At 41.2% G+C, this 21,863-nt stretch overlaps 1 protein-coding gene and 1 long non-coding RNA gene across 3 annotated transcripts in view; one reads left to right on the forward strand and one right to left on the reverse strand.

Annotated features, from left to right (window-relative positions):
- Positions 1-11,275, reverse strand: part of CKAP2L (cytoskeleton associated protein 2 like) — a 35,086-nt gene extending 23,811 nt beyond the window's left edge. For both annotated transcript variants that reach the window (XM_004388862.2, XM_023742815.1), the window contains exons 1-3: positions 11,230-11,275; positions 9,354-9,420; positions 7,675-7,726 (exon numbers count right to left, since the gene is read on the reverse strand). In XM_004388862.2, the coding sequence (XP_004388919.1) occupies positions 7,675-7,726; positions 9,354-9,420; positions 11,230-11,269 (159 nt within the window). In that variant the 5' untranslated portion in view covers positions 11,270-11,275. The remainder of the gene's footprint in view (positions 1-7,674; positions 7,727-9,353; positions 9,421-11,229) is intronic.
- A 258-nt stretch (positions 11,276-11,533) lies between these two features.
- On the forward strand, positions 11,534-19,966 carry LOC111822857 (uncharacterized). Its single transcript, XR_002825955.1, has 3 exons — positions 11,534-11,646; positions 16,998-17,081; positions 18,370-19,966. It is a non-coding gene; the product is annotated as an uncharacterized LOC111822857 (long non-coding RNA).
- Positions 19,967-21,863: the final 1,897 nt, after the last annotated feature.

The following is a 21,863-nucleotide window of genomic DNA, read 5'->3' on the forward strand; positions in this document are numbered from 1 at the left end:
CACATTACCTTCCATCTCCCAGTCTGCACCTATGGCCTCATGGGGAGTTCCTTATGATCAGTTGACTGAGGAAGAGAAAACTCGTGCCTGGTTTACAGATGGTTCTGCGCGATATGCGGGCACCACTCGAAAGTGGACCGCGGCAGCACTACAGCCCTTTTCTGGGATCTCCCCTGAAGGACAGTGGTGAAGGGGAATCCTCTCAATGGGGAGAACTTCGAGCAGTGCACCTGGCTGTTCACTTTGCTTGGAAGGAGAGATGGCCAGATGTGCGATTGTACACTGATTCATGGGCTGTGGCCAATGGTTTGGATGGACTTGGAAGGAATGTGATTGGAAAACTGGAGACAAGGAGTTATAGGGAAGAGGTATGTGGATAGACCTCTCCGAATGGGCCAAAGAAGTAAAGATATCTGTGTCTCATGTGAATGCTCACCAACGTGTGACCTCAGCAGAGGAGGATTTTAACAATCAAGTGGATAGGATGACATGGTTTCCACAGACCATGTCATCCTCTTCCCCAGCTACTCCTGTCATTGCTCAATGGCTCATGAAGAAAGTGGCCACGATGGCAGGGATGGAGGTTATGCATGGTCTCAGCAACATGGACTTCCACTCACCAAGGCCTATTTGGCTACAGCCACTGCTGAGTGCCCCATCTGCCAGCAGCAGATGCCAACACTGAGTCCTTGATATGGCACCATCCCTCGAGGGGATCAGCCAGCACTGGGCCACTGACTACACTGGGCCACTTCCATCACGGAAAGGGCAGCATTATGTTCTTACTGGAATAGACACTTACTCTGGAAATGGATTTGCCTTCCCTGCACACAATGCTTTTGCCAAAACTACCATCTGTGGACTTACAGAATGCTTTATCCACTGTCATAGTATCCCACGCCGTGGATCAAGGAACTCACTTCACAGCAAATGAAGTGTGGCAATGGACCCATGCTCATGGAATTCACTGGTCTTACCATGTTCCCCATCATCCTGAACCAGCTGGCTTGATAGAATGATGGAATGCCCTTCTAAAGATACAATTACTGTGCCAGTTAAGAGGCAATACCTTGCAGGGCTTGGGCAACATTCTCCAGGAGGCTGTATGTGCTCTAAACCGTGTTCAATATAAGGTGCTCTTTCTCCCTTAGCCAGGATTCATGGGTCCAGGAATCAAGGGGTAGAAATGGGAGTGGCACCACTCACTATTACCCCTAGTGACCCAATCACAAGATTTTTGCTTTTTCTCCCCATGATCTTATGCTCTGCAGGTCTAGAGGTCTTAGTTCCAAAAGGAGAGATGCTCCCACCTGGAGACACATCTGATTCCATTGAACTGGAGCTAAGAATGTCACCTGGCCATTTTGGGCTCCTTATGCCTCTGGAACAACAGGCAAAGAAGGGAGTTATCATACTGGCTTGTGTGACTGATCCTGATTACCAAGAGGAAATTGGATTGACATTACATAGTAGAGGTAAAGAAGATTATGTCTGGAATGCTGAAGACCCCTTAGAGTGTCTCTTAGTACTACTATGCCCTGTGATTAAAGTCAATGGAAAACTACAGCAACCCAATTCTGACATGACTACTAATGGCCCAGACCCTTCAGGAATGAAGGTTTGGGTCACCCCACCAGGCAAGGAACCATGACCAGATGAGGGGCTTGCTTAGGCAAAAGGAATATGAAATGGGTGGTGGAAGAAGGTAGTTACAAATACCAGTTACGACCATGTGACCAGTTGCAGAAATGAAGACTGTAATTGTTATGAGTATTTCTGCGTTATATGTGTGCATGAAATATTTTTGTTTTCTTTACTTATAAAATGTAACTTGTAATCAGGGCTAGTGCATTTTCAGTTGTATGTGTGTTCATTGTATCATGTCAGGTGCCAAGTATGACTTTATAATTTTCTTTATTTAGAGATTATGTATAGTTTAAGGAGATGTGTACAGGTGCCAAGTTGACGAGGGGTAGACTGTGATGGTTAAGGTTGTGTGTCAACTTGGCTGGGCCATGATTCTCAGTGGTTTGGCAGTCATATGATGTTGTGATCACTTCCATGATGACATTTGATATAATGTGATCACCTCCATGATGGGATCTGCCGTAAGTAGCCAATCAGTTGAAAGGGCGTTTCCTTGGACTTGTGGCCTGAATTGAATGCAAGTGGACATTCTGGCAAGGCTTGTGGGCTTTCGCTCGCTCTGGATCCTGCAGCTGGCTCCTGTTCATCTGACCTCCGGTTCTTGGGACTTGAGCTAGCAGCTTACCTGTGGGCTTGCCTACTGATCTTGGGATTCGTCAGTCTTTGCAGCCTGTGAACAAGAGCCCTGCTCTCTGATCTGCCGATCTTGGGTTTGCCAGCCCCCGTGGCTTTGTGAATCAGGAGACACCTCTATCCTGGCCCATGGACTTGGGATGTTCCAGTGTCTACAAGTAAGTGAGCCATTTCCTTGATATAAATTTCTCTCTATAAATATTTATATGCTTTACTGGTTTTACTTCTCTAGAAAACCCAGCCTAAGATAGTGGGTATGGAGTGGTATCTTATTGCGGCTTTGATTTGTAGTTCCCTGGTGGCTAATGATGTTGAGCATCTTTTCACATGCTTATTGGACATTTGTCTATCTTCTTTGGAGAAATGTCCATTCATATCCTTTGCCTAGTTTTAAGCTGGGGTGTCTTTTAATTATTGAGTTGTGAGAGTTTTTTTTTTATATATTCTGGATACTAGACCCTTATCAGATATATGATTTGCAAATATTTTCTCTTATACATTTTTTTAATATCTTTCCTTTAGGTCAGTCTGATCTTGCCAACTCATGGGTAGTAAAACTGGTTCTGCAGTTTCAAACACTCCACTGAGAGACAAAAGCAGTGCTTAGAAGAGTCATCGGGCTAGCAGAATCAACATTCAATCAATATGCAAATATAAAACATTAGAGCTAGAAAAGATTTTGGAGATCACTGAATGTATCCCCTCCATTTGAGAGGGAAACTGAGTTGCCCAAGGCTGGGCAGGGAGTTAGAGGCATGGTTGGAGCTAGATTTGACTCCTGGTCTTTTTCAACCCACCTGAGAATTGATGGATCAATTTGATAAAAAACAAAGTTTGAATGCACAAGAAGAAACAGTTGAGATCAAACTGAATTTGGTTTCTTCATTCTGGACACATGAAGCTAGAGAAGAGATAAAATTCACAAAGGGCATGACTAGAATTTAGTCATTTAAGAGAGATTTACTGAATGTCAGCTATATACTAGGTACTGTGCTAGACTCTAAAGGAACACAAAGATGACAGGAGATGACACCTGCCTCTCAGAAACTCTAGTAGAAAAGATATATACACAAAAAATATGCTACAATGAAATAAGGGCTATCTTTAAGGGTTTGTAGAGGTCACGTAGTCAGTGGTTTTCAAATGTTTTTGTTCATATAATTTGACAAATTCTACCCTTCCAAACTTTTAAAAGTTAACAGCTAACGTTTTTTCACTGTTAGTTTAATAGTTGCAAAATGTGCAGTTTCAGGCACACTGTAAATATTGGCATTTTAAGATAAAATGAAATTTGATATTCATCATAATCCATTTTAAAAAAACTGTACAACACGCTTTTCTTTAAAATTGAAAATACAACACCACTCCCTTTTCTCCTTGATCTACTTTTTATTTGAGTTCAACCACATAATCTTTATCTTAGATTTTTATGCTTATAAGTTTATTATTCATTACCCTACCAAACTTCTCTACAAATATATGTAAATTTATTTTCTGTGACTAAAAATAATTTAGCAAAACAAGATAAATATTACCAGTTTTGATTCACAATTATTAAACATAAAAAGTAAAATATTTTTCCACAAAGGAATGGAAATATAGCTCTTCATGAGTTGTTTGGAGCTTTTTTACCCCTCAATTAATTCATGCATTCACTAGAAGACTATATTACGTGTTGCTAGAATGAGACAGGGTTCTGCATCAATTTTATTCCTTTTTCTTTCTTTTTAAACAAAAACACTGAGAAAACTTGTTCATATTAAGTAAGTAGATGGGAATACAAGATGTTCTGTTACAGCAATATCACTCAGTTCTATGGTATATGCCCAAAGGCACATAGTTGATCTCTCAGCAAAAAATTATTTTTAATGTTCTACCAGATAACAACTTGATCAGAGCCTTCTTTGCTTCGTCCAATGCAAAGAAATGGAAATCACCTGAACTGCAAAAGGATTTATTACACAGTGACCAGGGTCATTTGCCTTCTCCATGTCAACAACAATATTTCTAATTGCCCATTGATTTTGTAACCTGGAGGTATTTCCACCCCAGGACAAAGCACCATATTAAGATTAGGGATGGGTTGGGTAAGTGGTCTGCCTAAGACAAGCAGAAGGAAAAAAAGAACTAAAAAGTGGAAGAAGGACGACAGTTCCAGGAAGGTGGGAAAGTAGACACTACATGTGAGGCGCATTCTCCAACAAATCAATTTTAGGTAAAAGCACACATGGAAGTTGGAAGATCTGGAAATTGATTCTGTTAAAATGTGTGCCTATGTACTCACTGGAGGTACTTTATGTACGCCTAGAGGAAGACATATCCCAATCTGCAAACATTTATAAGTGTACTTCTAATAGGTATTAATCAGTTAATCCTCAATCCTTTCAAACAACTCTATGAGATGTCTCCTACTATTATTCCCACTTTACAGATAAGGTTAAAATAACTTGCCCAAGCCTACTCAGCTAGGCAATGAAGGAGTTAGGATTCGGACCCAAGCAGTTCTTAACTATTATACATTACTGCTTCTCAATAGTTTTAAGAACATGGCTCCAAGGAATCTTTTCAAATCTTGGTTCAATTAAAACTCCTGGAGTGCCGTTGCTGTTAGCCGCCATTGGGTCGGCTCCCACTCATGGCGATCTCATGTGTAACAGAATGAAACGTTGCTCTGTCCTGTGTCATCTTTCAGCACTATATCGGACAATATCAAAAACTCCTGGACAGGAAGAGAAAGTGAAAAACTGTGTGTGTTCCTCTGAGTAGTAACACTACAGTAAGGGTACGCTGGAAAAACTTTAAGTCCTTTGTTCAAATATACTGGCTGCCTAATTTTGGCCAAGTACTTAATCTCTCTGAGCCTCAGTCCTCTCATTTGAAAATGGGAAAAATAATAATGCTATCTATTTTGTAGGAAGGGTGCCATACATCCTGGTGTTTCCAAGATAGTTTGATTTATGCCTGTTGACCCAACATAATTAACATCTTCCCTTTGCGCTGTGAAAGGTGTCCTGATCTGGATATTAAATCATGTGGTCACCCTTCTTACAGGACTGTTCTGAGTATTAATTGAGATAATGTATGTAAACTATCTTGCCCAGTATCTGAATGATAATAAGCACTCAAATGTTTGCTATTATTTTTATGTATCAAGTGTTTTATAAATTATAAAGCATTATACAATTGTAAGGATATTATTTGCATAGTGCTTTTAACTTCTCCTAAGTTCCATAATTGTTGTCCCTGCTTCATTTTTATCTTTACAACTACGTATAGTAGATAAGGTAGATATCACTCCTATTTAAGAGATGATTTATTGAAGTTAGTACTGTCAGTTTCTAGAGAAGCTTGGAAGCTTCAACAGTATTCTGAATGAGGGCATTTCCCAGCAGTTTTCCTTTAAGACTTGTACCCTATACTGGTTCAATCTGCAAAAGGCAAAAATCTAACTCAGTGCTTTCCAACCAACTGTTCACATCGAAGATGAACTTAATCTTATGTATGTTTGTCTATCCTCCAGTGTCTAGTGATGTCATGTGCTTGGAAAACGACACATACATGTTGTTGTTTGCTGTCAAGTTGATATGAATGATGACTGGGTCATGACAATTTACTACAGTTTGTGCCAATGTCTCATTTTGGGGAACACTATTTCTGTTATATTTTAGAACTCAGATAAAACTATGGTTTTAAAAATGGAAGGTGGGACTTTTAAAAAATTGATTATTTTGTTGTAGATGAAGAATTTGTGCCCCTTTCTGAAGGCTTATTTCTGCAACTTAAACCTTAAGTATCTTAGGATGCTTTACTATTCTACCCACAATCTAGCTGCATTGAACTAATCAGGAAGCATATTCTTGTTAAGTAGCTTGGAAGATCCAACATAGCTGTTCTCTTTTAATGACTACTGAGCTACTTCATGGCAGAATAACAAAGTGGTTAAGAGCACAGGCTCTCAGCTGTGTCACTTAATAGCTATGTGACCTTGGCAACCTTTCTGTGACTCAGTTCCCTCATCTGTAAAATGGGGACACTAATAGTACCTATTATTGACTATGCAAAGGCATCCAACTGTGTAGATCATAACATATTATGGATAACATGGCGAACAATGGGAATTACAGAACACTTAATTGTGCTCATGTGGAACCTACACATAGACCAAGAGGCAGTCGTTTGAACAGAACAAAGGGATACTGCGTGGTTTAAAATCAGGAAGGGTGTGCATCAGGGTTGTATCCTTTCACCATCCTTATTCAGTCTGTATACTGAGCAAATAATCTGAGAAACTGGACTATATGAAGAAGAATGCAGTATCAGGATTGAGGAAAGACTCATTAACAACATGTGTTAATGCAGATGATACAACCTTGCTTGCTGAAAGTGAAGAGGACTTGAAGCACTTACTGATGAAGATCAAAGACCACAGTCTTCAATATGGATTACACCCTAACAGAAAGAAAACAAAAATCCTGACAACTGGACCAATAAGCAACATCATGATAAACAGAGAAAATATTGACGTTGTCAAGGATTTCATATTACTTAGATTCACAATCAACGCCCATGGGAGCAGCAGTCAAGACATCAAACGACGTATTACACTGGGCACAGCTGCTGCAAAAGACCACTTTAAAGTGTTAAAATGCAAAGATGTCACTTTGAGGACTAAAGCGCACCTGACCCAAGCCATGGTATTTTCAATCACCTCATATGCATATGGAAGCTGGACAATGAATAAGGAGGACCGAAGAATTGATGCCTTTGAATTATGGTATTGGCAAAGAATATCGAATATACCATGGACTGCCAGGAGAATGAACCAATCTGTCTTGGAAGAAGTACAGCCAGAATGCTGCTCAGAAGTGAGGATGGCGAGACTTTGTCTCCCGAACTTTGGACATGTTATTAGGAGGGACCAGTCCCTGGAGAAGAACATCATGCTTGGTAAAGTAGAGGGTCAGCAAGAAAGAGGAAGACTCTCAACTAGATGGATTGACAAAGTGGCTGCAACAATAGGCTCAAACACAGCAACGACTGTGAGGATGGTAGGACCAGGCAGTGTTTCGTTCTGTTGTACACAGGGTCACTATGAGTTGGAATTGACTTGATAGCACCTAACAACAATAGTAGCTATCTCATAAGGTTACTTGAGGACTCGATACGCTAATACAAGTCAAAAAAGTGTCAGGCAAATAGCTTAATAGAGGAGCAAAGTCTACTCAAGGTTGTTTTCAGTTAACAAAACTAAACTATAATATGTTGTACTTTTCAAAAAAACATAAACTGCTCTTAAGTTTATGCGAAATATCTTTGCAATACATGTTCTTTGGGTTGCTAACATTTTTATTCTTTCCAAAATGGATATTTCTTAAAGGATTAGTTTCTACTCACGGATTTAGAAGGTGCAGGATTTGCGCAAATATTCTTGGCTTTTAGATAAGGCCTACGAAAGACAAAATGAAATTAACCCTTAGTACAAAGAATCAGCAAGGCTTGGGAAGTAGTGCTTAAAATGACTGTAATTAAAATTTTAAATTACTAGAATTTCTGTATATGATAAAGTTCAAAATTGTATTCAATAAAGTCTCCTTATCATCCCTCCCTTAGTCCTGTTATTTCCTTCCTCAGAGACCACAACTGCTATTACCCCCTTTTTTTGTGTGTATGATCCTTTCAGAGATATCCTATGCATAAATATAGCATTCTAACAATATTCATGAAATATGTTTCCTTCATATTTGCAGTCTTATTCATTCAGTTATCATTCCCTGGACATAGCAATGTGCCAGGCACTGGAGATACAATGCTAACTAAGACAACTGACTGCTTATTTTTAAAAATTTCCTGGTTTAAGTATCTTCAACTAGTGAATTTTCAGGGAAAAAAAGAAGTGATATAATTAAAAAACCAGGGCCACTTATGAAATCCAGTTAATGAGACAGAAAATACGAAAAAGGATAAAAAAATGTAGAGAAAAGTTTAGAAGGATTCAATCCCTACGGACTAAAAACAATTGCCAGAGTAACAGGGTCTTGGTCATGACGTGGTTGATGTTTGTCTTTCCCAAGTAGAATGTAAGCCCTGGAAGGGTGGGGACTTTTTTTTCCTGTGAGTCATCTTATCTCTAGCATCAAGAGTGATTGATACACTGTAGGTTGTCGTTGTTGTGTGCCCTTGAGTGGATTCCCATTCATAGTGACTCTACAGGCTAGACCCGCCCCCATAGGGTTTCCAAGGCTGTAAATCTTTAGGACAGCAGACTGCGACATCTTTGTCCTGTGGAGTGGCTGCTGGGCTCCAATTACTGACCTTTCGGTTAGCAGCCCAGTGCTTCACCACTGGGCCACCAGGGCTCCTCTTGTAGGTACTGAATATATATTTGTTGAATAAACGAATTGTCTTAATTTAATCAAGGAAATAGAGTTGAGTAAAACTCAGGGTAAAAATAAATTAAAATAAAGATTGAAAGCTAATGTGGTAAAAAAATAATTTTCAAAGAAAAATTTAGCAACTCAAATGGGGAGAAAATTCATCAGTGCTAAGCAAGAGAGATAAGGAACACCACTAAGATGGCAAAGTGTTAACAGAAGATACAGGAAGTGGTCACATTCTGTCCACCTCATAAGTCAGTGCTAAGAGAATGGCCAAAGAGCACTGTAAGGTCGGAGGATTCTGGCATGTTGCTACTGAGGACTCATCATAACTGGCTCTCCTCTTTGAGGAAGAAACAGCAGAACCAGGGCCACCAACTCCTTGACCAAAATTGCCTTTATAAGAATCACTTTCCCAGGAAAAAAAGGAGGGACAGGAAAAGCTTCCAACATGGGTAAGTAATATTGTAGACTCTTCCCTCCTTCCTTTGGAGTCCATCACAATTTTCAAGTCTTTGTCAATGGACCAGGCACTGTCCAGGGGTTTTTGCCAGGCCTAGACTGAAATACCCTTTTTATCACAGGATTCCAGTACAGTCTGGGTGGACTGGAAGCAAAAGAGCTATGTTTTGAAAAGCTTTAAGTTGCTATTAGTAACCAGGGCAACAAAACTTGCATATCTGTGGGTAGACAACTCACTTGGCGTTCTGGCACTTCAGCTTTCCCTTGGCTGCCAGGTACTCCTGGAGCTTTCTTTGCCGTTCTTCTGCAAAATAGGCAAGCAAACAAACAGGGATATTAACCAGTTCATTTATATTCCTAAAGATGACACTTTTCTATAATAATTTTGGCTTTGGACAATGCTATTATAAAGTTCCCTAATCCTATAAATTTGCCTTCAAATTAATATCAACATCAACAATATCATTTACTGGGCACTTATATACCAGGCACTATACTAAGCCCTTTATGCTTCATTACTTTGCTGAACCCTCACAACAATTCTATCAGATATTTTACAATCTGAAACTTAGTAAGGGTAAATAACTTGCCCAACATTGCCCAGCTCACATGTGGCAAAGCCAGGATTTGAAACCGGTTTTACCCAATCCCAGAGACCTTGCCAACAGCTACTGTTCTCAGCTATAACATACTATGCTCTGCACAAAGAAATTCTGCTACTGTCCCATCTGAGAGGGTAAGCCACACTTGGTTTTTCTTTTTTTTTTTTTTTGTCTGACAGAAATGATGAGTTTTACCCACAAAGTCTCACATGATTTCCTTTGGGACTAAGGACAAAATAGACCAGGTTAGAGGGGTCATAGGAAACGTTTACATGTGACTTCCTATGCAAGGCATTTGTGAGGGGCTGGAAAGTCAAGATTTCTGCCTCCAAGAAATTTCAATCTAGTAGTAGAGATAAAATAAACACAACAGTAATTATAACATAAGGCAAAACCCAGGGGCCATAAGAAACCCGCAAAGAAAGCATTATGGGAGTGAGAAGAACAGGTGGTTGGAAAAGGTTACAATTAAACTATGGTTAAAAAAAAAAAAAAAAAAAACTACAGGGGTGCAAAACCACTCTTGATCTCATCTGAACTACATTGCCCTGTATTTTGATATCTGACTCTGATGCATCCACAAGAGTTAGGAAGAAATATATTTTAGGTTCAAGCAAGGCAGTGTGGTGAGCAGGGGCTGAGGAGTCCGACAAACCGGATAGGTATCTCAGCTTTGTAACTTCTAGCAAGTCAGTAAACCTTGCTGCCACAGAGCCTATACGACGGGAACAGAAATGCCTGTCTTTAGGGACTGTTCTGTACAGTGTCTAGCACCTAGTAGGCAATCGACAGGGATTACTGAAACGATCAAACACCGTGTGTATCTTGGAGAAGACGGCATCTGAGCAGGAGGATTTTGAAGGACAGGAAAGGGCTCCAGGCACGCCTACGAGGTCAGGGAACCCAGGATCCTTAGCTGTCTGTGCAGATTTAACCAGTCAGCTTGTAGTCTGCAGCAGCCTCGAGAGGTGTAGAGGGAAGAGCACCGCGCTGGGGCAGGAAACTCAGGTTCGGGTCAGCGCTGCCTCTTGGCAGCTGTCAAAGCCGCGCGCCACCGGCAGAGGACGGTACCCTGTCTCGGCTTGCAACCCAATCTGGCTCGAAGGGCCTCAGTTTCTTTACCTAAAACGCGGTGACAATGACGTCGTTTTGCAAGGCTGCTGCAGGACTTACTGGCAAGATGCCTGAGAGGCACCTGGCCCCGCTCACGGCCTCTGCCTACCCAGGCCCAGACGTCTCACCGGGCCGGAGCCGCAGCTCCTGTCAGCGCTCGGAGAAGGAAGAGCAGTCTCCGACCGCTGCTCCCGGGTCGGGTCGGGCGCCTTCAGGGCTCGGGCCGCGGTGCTGGGGCTGTACTGGGGGCTTGGACCCCGGACCGGAACCGCCGAGGGGCAGACTGCGGCAGGCGAGCGAGCGGACCGCTTCGGTGGAAAGGACGCACTCAGTGGCCTCTTTCCTTCCCCACCCATTTCCAACGCCTGCAAAAGACGAGGGCTCGCGGTCATACTCACCGACAGAGGCGGCGGCGGCACCAGGACCGGGCCCCACCATGGCTCCTCAGCGACAGTTTTTCTTCAAAGGCCGCGCTGGGACAAAGCACGGCGCGCCGCGCGTCCATCCGCTCTCATTGGCTCCCGCGGGTTTGAAACCCACCAATTAGCGGCAGGGAGGGGAGGGCGGGACAAGAGTGAAATACACGCTGGGCAGTTGGCTTTGGCCTTTCGAGCTCTGCCCTGGACCTGTGATTGGCCCTACGTGCCACCGCTGTTGGGGACGCGGTGGCAGAGCCCGCTGATGAGTCTAACGAGAGCGTCTAATGCGCTGTCCAGGCTGGCGCTCCAGGAGCCCCGCTGCCTTCTCGGAACGCCAGGCCCGCCTCGCTGCTTCTTCCTTCTCAGACCTCCAGCTTCACCGGGGCTATGAAAAAAGTAAGATGAAATAAAAATCTGATGAGTTAGGCTCCTCGTCAAGAGAATATATCCCACTGAGAGTCTGATGAATCTCAAGGGTCTTATCTTAGTTCGTAGTACTTAAAAGGAAAAATTGTTTTATTATTTTTATTGTTGTTGAAAATATATACAGCTGAACATACACCATACAATTTCTACATGTACAATTCAGTTACATTGATTACATTCTTCAAGTTGTGCAACCATTCTCACCCTCCTTTTCTGAGTTGTTCCTTCACCATTAACATAAACTCACTGCCCCTAAGCTTCCTATCTAAACTTGGAGGTTGCTGTTGTCAGTTTGATCCCATATATATAGATCTTAAAAGAGCACCATACTCAAGGCAGACATTCTTTACTAATTAAGCTAAACTATCGGCTGGATTAAAGAAGATTTCTGGGGATACTTTTGGTTTAAGGTTTAAAGATGACCTCAGGGCAATAGTTCTGGGGGGTTCATCCAGCCTCCATGGCTCCAGAAAATCTGGATTCCATGAAAATTTGAAATTCTATTTCCCATTTTTCCCCCTTTTGACCAGGATTTTTCTATAGAATCTTTGATCAAAATGTTCAGTAATGAACATGCTTCTTAGTTCAATCAAGTATACGAGACCAAATGAACAACAACTGACCAGAAGCAAAAAAATGAGAAGACATGAAGGGACAGGAAACTGGATGAATCGACACGGGGAACCCAGGGTAAAGGCAAAGGGAAGAGTGCTGACACATTTCGGGGATTGCAACCAATGTCACAAAACAATTTGTGTATAAATTTTTGAATGAGAAACTAAGTTGCACTGTAAACTTTCACCTAAAGTACAATAAAATTAAAACCAAAAAACAAAGCAAACAAAAATACAGGCAAACTCTTTCCTCCAGGAAAATGTTAGTAAAACTTTCTGCTCCGTAACTCCTATTGGGGATATTGTTGTTGTTGTTAGGTGCCATCGAGTCTGCTCTGATTCATAGCGACCTTATGTACAACAGAATGAAACACTGCCTGGTCCTGTTCCATCCTCACAATCGTTGTTATGCTTGAGCCCATTTCTGCAGCCACTGTGTCAATCCATCTCGTTGAGGATCTTCCTCTTTTTCGCTGACCCTCTACTTTACCAAGCATGATGTCCTTCCCCAGGGACTGGTCCTGCCTGATAACATGTCCAAAGTATGTGCAACGAAGTCTTACCATCCTTGCTTCCAGTGAGCATTCTGGCTGTACTTCTTCCAAGACAGATTTGTTCGTTCTTCTGGCAGTCCATGATATAGTCAGTATTCTTCACCAACACCATAATTAAAAGGCGTCGATTCTTCTTTGGTCTTCCTTATTCATTGTCCAGCTTTTGTATGCATATGAGGTGACTGAAAACACCATGGCTTGGGTCAGGTGCACCTTAGACCTTAAAGTGACATCTTTGCTTTTTAACACTTTAAAGAGATCTTTTGCAAGTGATTTGCCCAATGCAATGTGTTGTTTGATTTCTTGACTGCTGCTTCCATGGGCATTGATTGTGGATTCAAGTAAAATGAAATTCTGTACAACTTCAATCTTTTCTCTGTTTATCATGATGTTGCTTATTGGTCCAGTTGTGAGGATTTTTGTTTTCTTTATGTTGAGGTGTAATCCATACTGAAGGCAGTAGTCTTTGATCTTCATCATTAAGTGCTTCAAGTCCTCTTCACTTTCAGCAAGCAACCTGCGTATCGCAGGTTGTTAATGAATCTTCCTCCAATCCTGATGCCCTGTTCTTCTTCATATAGTCCAGCTTCTCAGATTATTTGCCCAGATTGAATAAGTATGATGAAAGGAATAAGTATGGTGAAAAGTGATATTAGCAAATTTTAATTGACCAGATTAGTAAATTCACACCCTAGGCTTAAAGACAATGGAATATAGGTTGGGAAAATTGGGGTGCAAGATTGCTGGAAGTGGCAAGCTGCCAGACAGGATAACGGAGGCATCTGCCTTATGCAATTGAGAGGGTGGAGGAGGAAACACTAAGAGTCTTAGAGGAAAGGAGCGGAGAGGTCTGGACAGAACCGCGTCTGCTCCTGGATGCCTCCAGCAGCCCAGCAGCCAGAACTTCTGTGATTATTGCTTTTTTCTTCTCTTGCTCCCAGATATATAATTTTATTGTTTGTAAATGCAAAAAAGAAAAAAAAAAAGTTCAGTAATGCTAGCCAGGCACCATTGATTTCTTCTGGTCTCCTAGCAAAGGAGGCAATTGTTAGTGGAGGCAATTAGCAACACATTCCATTTCCTACTCCTGTTCCTGATTCCTCTTCTTCCATTGCTCCAGGCAAATAGAAACCAATTGTACCATGGATGGCTGCTTGCAAGCTTTAAGAGCAGTGTGACTCCTTTTTAATGTAAATGTTTGGTTTGTCTTCAGCAGCCTAGTGCACTACTAACCAAGGAAAGTATGTCAGAGGGCAAGCCTAGTCTTCCTGAGTTCCCAGACACTCCTCATTCCTCTTGTTTTGGTCCAGCCAGCATTATTGATTGGCCCTTGGTGTTTGGCTCTAGCTCCAGGCAGGGCATTGAAGGGGCTCCGCAGCCCTATCTGGGGTGGAGATGAATGGGAGCGTTCCTCACCCAAGGCCTGCTGTGGGGCCTGCACCTTATCCATGCGATGCTCACCACGAATTTATTGGGAACTTTTTGAAGCTACTGTATATATTTGTGGACCCCTCGTGGCTCAGTGGTTAAGAGATTGGCTGCTAACCAAAAGAATCCACCAGTCACTCCTTGGAAACCCTATGGGGCAGTTCTAATCTGTCCTATATGGTTGCTGTGAGTTGGCATTGACTTGATGGCAATGGGTTTGGTTTGGTTTTGGTTTAGTGGGTATGATGTGGAATCTCATTGTGGTTTTGATTTGCATCTTTTCATGTGCTTATTGGTCATTTGTATATCTGTTTTGAGGGAAATGTCTATTTAGATCCTTTGCCCATTTTTGAATTGGATTATTATTATTGAGTATCTTTTAGTTCTCTTAATTATCTTTCAGTCTCAGGCAAGGCATCCCTTTCTCAAGAAAACTTTCTGAAGTCTCACTTTGTGACTAGCTTGATTATTCATATGTCTTTCCCTTCTTGTCTGTAAGTTTTATGAGAGCAGGACATTATATTCATAATGGCTGGCTCATAGGGTCTTAATAAATATCTGTTGAATGAATGCATGGAGCTTTTTCTCTTTAAAGACTCAGTACAATGCAAACCCATTCAAGAATACTATTGGTTATTCTAGCCCATATATCTCCATCTTGTCCACCACTATATCATTAGAGACTTTGCTAAATGCCATGGTAAAATCAAAATACAATATAATGTAGAAGTTGGAAAGAAATGAATATGGCTAGGCTGGAGTCACCAAGGAAGGCTTAATGGCTGGTCAAGAGACTTCATCTGATGGTCTGCAGAACATTTACCATCATCCAGGGTCCATTTCTCAACATTGTGGCTTCAGGAACTTGATTTAATTGGCATCCTGATTTGGAGCAGTCTCTTAGGGATGTATTTACTAAGTAAAAGTGATAACAGCTACTCTTAAGTGAATAAATGAGTCGAACACTCTAAATCTCTGGTACCATGCTAAACTCCTTCTGTATTTTATCTCATTAATCCAACAACCCTTTTATGAAGTTATACTGTCTCTATTTTTACAGATAAGGAAATTGAGGATGAGAGATTAAAAGTCTAGCCTAAAGTAACAGAGTCAATTAGATTGTGTTCTCTTTATCTCTATAGTATTCTAAGTTCATAAGAGTCTGACTTAGAATATACAGAACCAATTTTAATTTTCACTGGGCCTAGGACTGCAGAAGAGACTTGACACTCACATCTTCTAGCTAGCACCTTCTCTTTCTGGATGCAAACATGTAGGAAGCCAGGTTATAATCAGAAGTTCCTTTGGAAAGCATAGATCAGAACAAGAGAAATTATCTATATGATTTATGCTTAATGACGCTAAGCCACAATACACCTATTTCCACAACAGAGATATACCTGCCAAACAGACACCAAACAGATTCCATCTTTGGCCAAGACATCCTCTTTCTTGGACAATGTTTTCACAGGCTCTGCCAACCTTCATTTTTCTTTTTACCATTTTTTTCTCTGTATCTTATAAATTATTTGCTTACTAACACACACTGTCTCACAATTTTTTATTACATGTGTAAATACTCAGTGAAATATTACTCTGGCCCAGGAGCCATTCTGTGTCTTCATATTGACTTCAGTATATCTACTACGATCTGTTATATTGATCCGATTACACTTTCAGGAGCCAGTTTCTTCCTTTTTAATAAGCTCTTTGTGTCACACCTTAATGTGATCCCCTATGTTTCACTTTTGGATTGTATACTGATTGGTAATCCCAGCAAAAATGGAAAGGAGATCAATGTGGCATGGCTTGTTCTTAGTGAGCTCAGGGTCACTAAGTGAGCCTTGCGATCACAGCATTCTATTCTATGTACTCTAAAAACATCTGTTGAATAATCTTTTCTAAACTATTTGCAAGACATTCATGTCATGTAATCTCCACAAATCCTCTCTTTTCCCTTTTTAAAAAATCAGTAGCAACATTTCTCTCATGAGTGGAAGAAATGACTTCACCATCTGTCATGGAGTGAATTGTGTCCCCAAAAAGTATCTATCAACTTGCCTGAGTCATGATTCACAGTACTGTATGATTGTGTAATCTGATGTGATTTCCTTACGTGTTGTAAACTCTATCACTATGATGAGGTTATATGTGATCTCCTTATGTGTTGTAAATTCTATCACTGTAATGAGGTTATACTGATGAGGTTGACAAGATTAGATAGTGTCTTAATCCAATCTCTTTTGAGATATAAAAGAGAGAAGTGAGCAGAGACACATGGGAACCTCATACCACCAAGAAAGCAGTGTCAGGAGCAGATCAGCCTTTGGACCTGAGGTTCCTGTGCAGAGAAGCTTCTGGACCAGGGGAAGATTGATGACATGGACCTTCCTTCAGAGCTGAGAGAGGGCCTTCCCCTGGAGTTGATGCCCTGAATTTGGACTTGAAGCCTACTAGACTGTGAGAAAATAAATTTCTCTTTGTTAAAGCCATCCACTTGTGGTATTTCTGTTAGAGCAGCACTAGATGACTAAGACACCATCTATCAAGTAATGAATAGGATCTGTGTGGAAAAAAATTAGTTCTACTTTTTGGCAGGGGTGGGTGGGGTGCTCCTCTGGAAATCAAAGCCTCTTGTGCTAGAAGCCAAGGATGATTTTTGGGATGCTGAGAGATGAGAGGACAATTTAGGGACAATCCACTCATGTTTTTCTTTATTCTGTAGACCTCTCTCAATTGGGCAGAGCATCACAGATCTTTGGAAGAGTACATCAAGGGCAAGAATCTACTTGCCAGGCCCTCAGCTTCAGTAAGTATGCAAAAGTAGATGAAATGGGTGGGCTACTTCTGCTGTTCAGTACCGTATTTCCAATTGGGGCCCATTAATTTCCTTACAGCTGTTAGAAAACCTCTGCTACATTGATGAGACTTGTGTGTTCTCACCTCTTGTAACCGTGGATGGAACTTCCCAAAGAGGAACTATTGTTAACCCTATGATCAAACCATCTTTGACTCCAGGAATGCCTTAATTCAGTGGTTCTTAACCAGAATCACACATGAGAATTACCTTTGGAGCTTTAAACACCACTGCAATCAAGGAAGGAGCCCTGGTAGCGCAGTGGTTTAGAGCTTGGCTGCTAACCAAAAGGTCGGCAGTTCTAATTTACCAGCCCCTTTGGGATCCCTATGGGGCCGTTCTACTCTGTCCTGTGGGGTTGCCATGAGTCGGAATCAACTTGATGGCAATGGTTTTTTTTTTTACAATCAAGGAATAGATATAGATATACAAATACATTTTACGTCTGCCACAATAATTATTGCTATCCTGTTTCTGTCACCCCAAAAGTCCAAAGGTAGGTACTTTTAAAAGTCAAGGAAAGTGACTCAATCAGAAATTTCACTTGGATTTTTGCTTCTGTATTTTGTGGACTTAAAGGCAGAGATGAGGCTTTACTCTCATCAGCTTGGAAACTGATGTATAAGACCATAATAAAAGAAATACCCATTATACCCATTGCCTTTGAGTCAATTCCGACTCACAGTGAGCTTATTGGACAGCGTAGAACTGCCCCATAGGGTTCCAAGGCTGTAATCTTTATGGAAGCGAACTGCCACACCTTTCTCCCACAGAGTGGCTAGTGGGTTCGAACCACCGACCTTTTGGTTAGCAGTTGAACACTAAACAACTGTGCCAGCAGGACTCCATAATAAAAGAAATAGACTCCAACAAGTTGAGGTTAAGACTGTTGGACCTCATCTGGGTGACTCTCTTACTGTTTAGGGTAGTCAGAGGCATGGAGGTAGATGCGGAGGTTGTAGAGGATATGGATAGCTGGCCCTGTCAAAAGAACATTTTGAGGCCATTTTTATAATGATTCAATATTTCAATATCGATCAGACACACAACAGTTATTATTTTAAAAATATTTTATTGTGTTTTTGGTGAAAATTTACACAGGAAATTAGGTTCTTATTTAACAATTTCTATACATATTGTTGGGTGACATTGGTTACATTCTTCATAATATATCAGCATTCTCGTTATTTCCATTTTGGTTGTTCTATTTCCATTAATCTAGCTTCCTTGTCCCTCCTAGCCTTCTCGTCTTTGGTCTAGGATAAATGTTAACCATTTGGCTTCATCTTGATGATCATTTTGAGGACCACAGTACTCACAGGTGATACTATTTATTTCATGGGCCAATCTGTCATTTGATTGAAAGATAACCTCTGGGAGTGGTTTGAGTTCCAAGTTTAAAGACTATCTCAAGGCCATAGTAACACAACAGTTATTATACTTTTTTTTTTTAAGATTTCTTGAATTTGTGTTGCTTGCTCAATATTTTGTATTTCTTAAAATATTAAGATATATTAGTATTAAAATAGTTCTTAGATGTTTCTTTGTATTTCTTAAAACAAAAGGACAACACAGAAGCAGGAGACACCTCGTCCTCCTTTAGCCAGTCTTTGAGTATGAAAACCTTAGAAAGTAGTGCAGCTAGGAAGAACATGGTGGAACAAGCAATACACCAGATTTCCTCCTTTTCTCACTGGTCTGTGTTGGTCCTGTGTATCAGTTAGGCTCCAGGTAATGGCAAACCATATGAAAATGGCTTCAAGCACAATGAGGTTTCTTGCTTTCTTAAAAAAGTCAGAGGTAGGTTCTCAGTGCAACAATGTCGTTAGGGGTACTGGTTCTTTTTCTCCTTCCATTCTGCCTTCCTCAGTGTGTGGTTGTATCTTCCCAGTGGTTGCAAGCTGGTTACTGCAGCTCCAAGCTTCACATCCTTACAGGACGTGTCTCATGCAGAAAGGAAGGAGGAAAAAGGACATTTTTTTCTCACATGTCTTTCTCTTTTGTCAAGGTAGAAAAATTTCCACAGAATTCACCCTTAGTGACATCTCATTAGATAAGACTTAGTCAACATGACTTAGTCAAATGAGAAAAAGAATGGCCGTTATTGGCTTAGACCAATCAGACTCATTCCTTGGGGCATCTGAACGAAATCAGAATTCTGTTAGTGAGGAAGAAGGGGGAGATGGCGATTGTGTGAACAACCAACTGTGGTAGTCATATGCTTCTTTTGTCTTCTCTTTCTGATGTCTCTTTTAGGATTTTACCTACTACATACCTCCTGGTATCTTTGAAATCTATATCTAGTTTTAACTTCTCCTGAGTTCTAGACACTTGATTATCTGCCTATTACACATCCGCACTTGGGTTTTTTCCCAGTAGCTCAAATTATGTGTCTAAAATGATACTCATCATACTTCATCCTAGAACTGAGAACTGCACATTTTTACTGAATATACTGAGTAAGGACACCACCACCACCCAGTCGTCAGTCCCAGGAAACTGAGGGTCATCTCGGACTGCTCTTTCTTTATCTTCCAAATTTATTTTCAAGTGCCCTTGATTTTAACTTTTTACAACTCACCATATCTTGTATCCATGCTTTCTTCTCTTTTCCATGTAAATTGCCTTAATTCAGGTCCTTAGTATTTCTTGCCTGAACCTTTGTAACTGTCTTCTAACTGGATTCCCCGCCAGTCATTCCTCACATTAATTTGTTCTTCGTAAAACCTGTCCTCCATTGTGATATTTGTAAATATGAATGTAATAATTTTATTTCCTGACTTTAAACCCCTCCCCAGTTGACTTAAAGATAAGCCTAGTCTCTTTAGAGTAGATTATAAGCCCTTCCAAGGGCTGACCCCGCTTCTTTGTCTAGTCTTTTCTAGACCTGTGCATGCTGCTTGCTCTCCTGCCATACGGAGCTACTTGCAGTTTCGGAATGCATCATTGAGCACTAGAAGGAGGGAGAGGGGAGAGATGAAGATAGTCATTAAAGTGGCACCACAGATCTGAAGGAACTCTAGTTAATGGAGAAAGTTGCAGGCGAAATATCTCAGATCCAGTTTCTTCAGGAAATGTACCTTATGAAATCTGTTAGAGTGTAGAGTGCTGTGCCTTCCAAGTACTTTCAGTCTTACAGAATTGCTGTAGAGTGGCATCACCAGAAGTAGGAAGTTCTTCCGTCCAGCTTTTGCCTTAGGAAAAGCAGGTCTTTACGGAATCATAGCTGGAGAAGTTGAGTGCCTGACCAGGCCTATGAGATCTCCTGGGTAGACTTCTGGAACCTGCAGGCCACTGCATCTGAGCACAGGCTCTCCCGAGCACCTATTGCACCATGTATGGTCCTGGTTGTGCTCACTGGGCTGGCCAGCCATACCTCATATTCTAGAGTTTCTGGTACCTTGAGTTTTTGGATTCCTAGGTGGTGTAATGGTTAAGGGCTCAGCTGCTTACCGCAAGGTCGGTGGTTTGAACCACCCAGCGGCTCTGTGGGAGAAAGACCTGGTGATCTGCTTCTGTAAAGATTACAGCCTAGAAAACCCTATGCAACAGTTCTACTCTGTCACATGGGGTAGCTATGAGTCGAAAATTGACTCGACAGCACACAACAACATTGACAACAGGAAACCTAGAGCTAGTCCTTTTTTTTTTTTTTTTTGTGACTTGATACAAATTTTTTTCTTTTTTTAAATTGTGAGTTAGGTGAAAGTTTACAGAACAAATTAGTTTCTCATTAAACAATTAATACACAAATTGTTTTGTAACATTGGTTGCCAACCCTGCAATATGTCAACACTCTCCCCTTTTCGACGTTGGGTTCCCCATTTCCATTCGTCCAGCTTTCTTGTCCCCTTCTGCCTTCTCATCCTTGCTCCTGGGCTGGTGTGCCCATTTAGTCTTGTATACATGGTTGAACTATGTATGTTATTGTTTGTTTTATAGGCCTTTCTAATCTTTGGCTGAAGGGTGAACTTCAGGAGTGACTTCAGCACTGGGCTTAAAGGGTGTCGGGTGGCCATACCCTCAGGGTTTCTCCAGTCTCTGTCAGACCAGTAATTTTTTTTTTTTTTTTTGTGAGTTAGAATTTTGTTCTACATTTTTCTCCAACTCTGTCCAGAACCCTCTATTGTGATCCCTGTCAGAGCAGTCAGTGGTGGTAGCCGGGTACCATCTAATTGTGCTGGACTCGGTCTGTTGGAGGCTGTGGTAGTTGTGGTCCATTAGTTCCTTTGGACTAATCTTTCCCTTATATCTTTACTTTCTCCATTCTCCTTTGCTCCAGATAGGGTGGGACCAGTAAATGTATCTTAGAAGGTCACTCACAAGCTTTTAAGACCCTGGACACTACCCACCAAAGTAGGATGTAAAACACTTCTTTATAGACTACATTATGTCAATTGAGCTAGACATCCCCTGAGACCATGGTCCCCACCCCTCAGCTGAGCTAGTCCTTCTTGATGGGTGCATGGAGTTCAATCAGGCATGATAGATGGTGGGTTGTTGCAGCCCAGGGCCAGGGGATAGAGACCCTTATCCATTTGGAAGTTGTATCCAATAATTGTAGGCTTTTAATGTGGCTCCACATAAGTGCATTTGTACGGCTATATAAACACATGTATTGTACGTGTGTGATGTGAACTTTAAATGAATCTGGGAATATTGTTACTCTTAATGTCTTTTATGCAAAGAGGAGAGAAAAGCCATAAACCTTGGTTTGGCTTTGTAACAGTAACA

The sequence above is a fragment of the Trichechus manatus genome, unplaced genomic scaffold (genome assembly GCF_000243295.1).
Source record: "Trichechus manatus latirostris isolate Lorelei unplaced genomic scaffold, TriManLat1.0 scaffold00219, whole genome shotgun sequence".
Classification (NCBI taxonomy): Eukaryota; Metazoa; Chordata; class Mammalia; order Sirenia; family Trichechidae; genus Trichechus; species Trichechus manatus.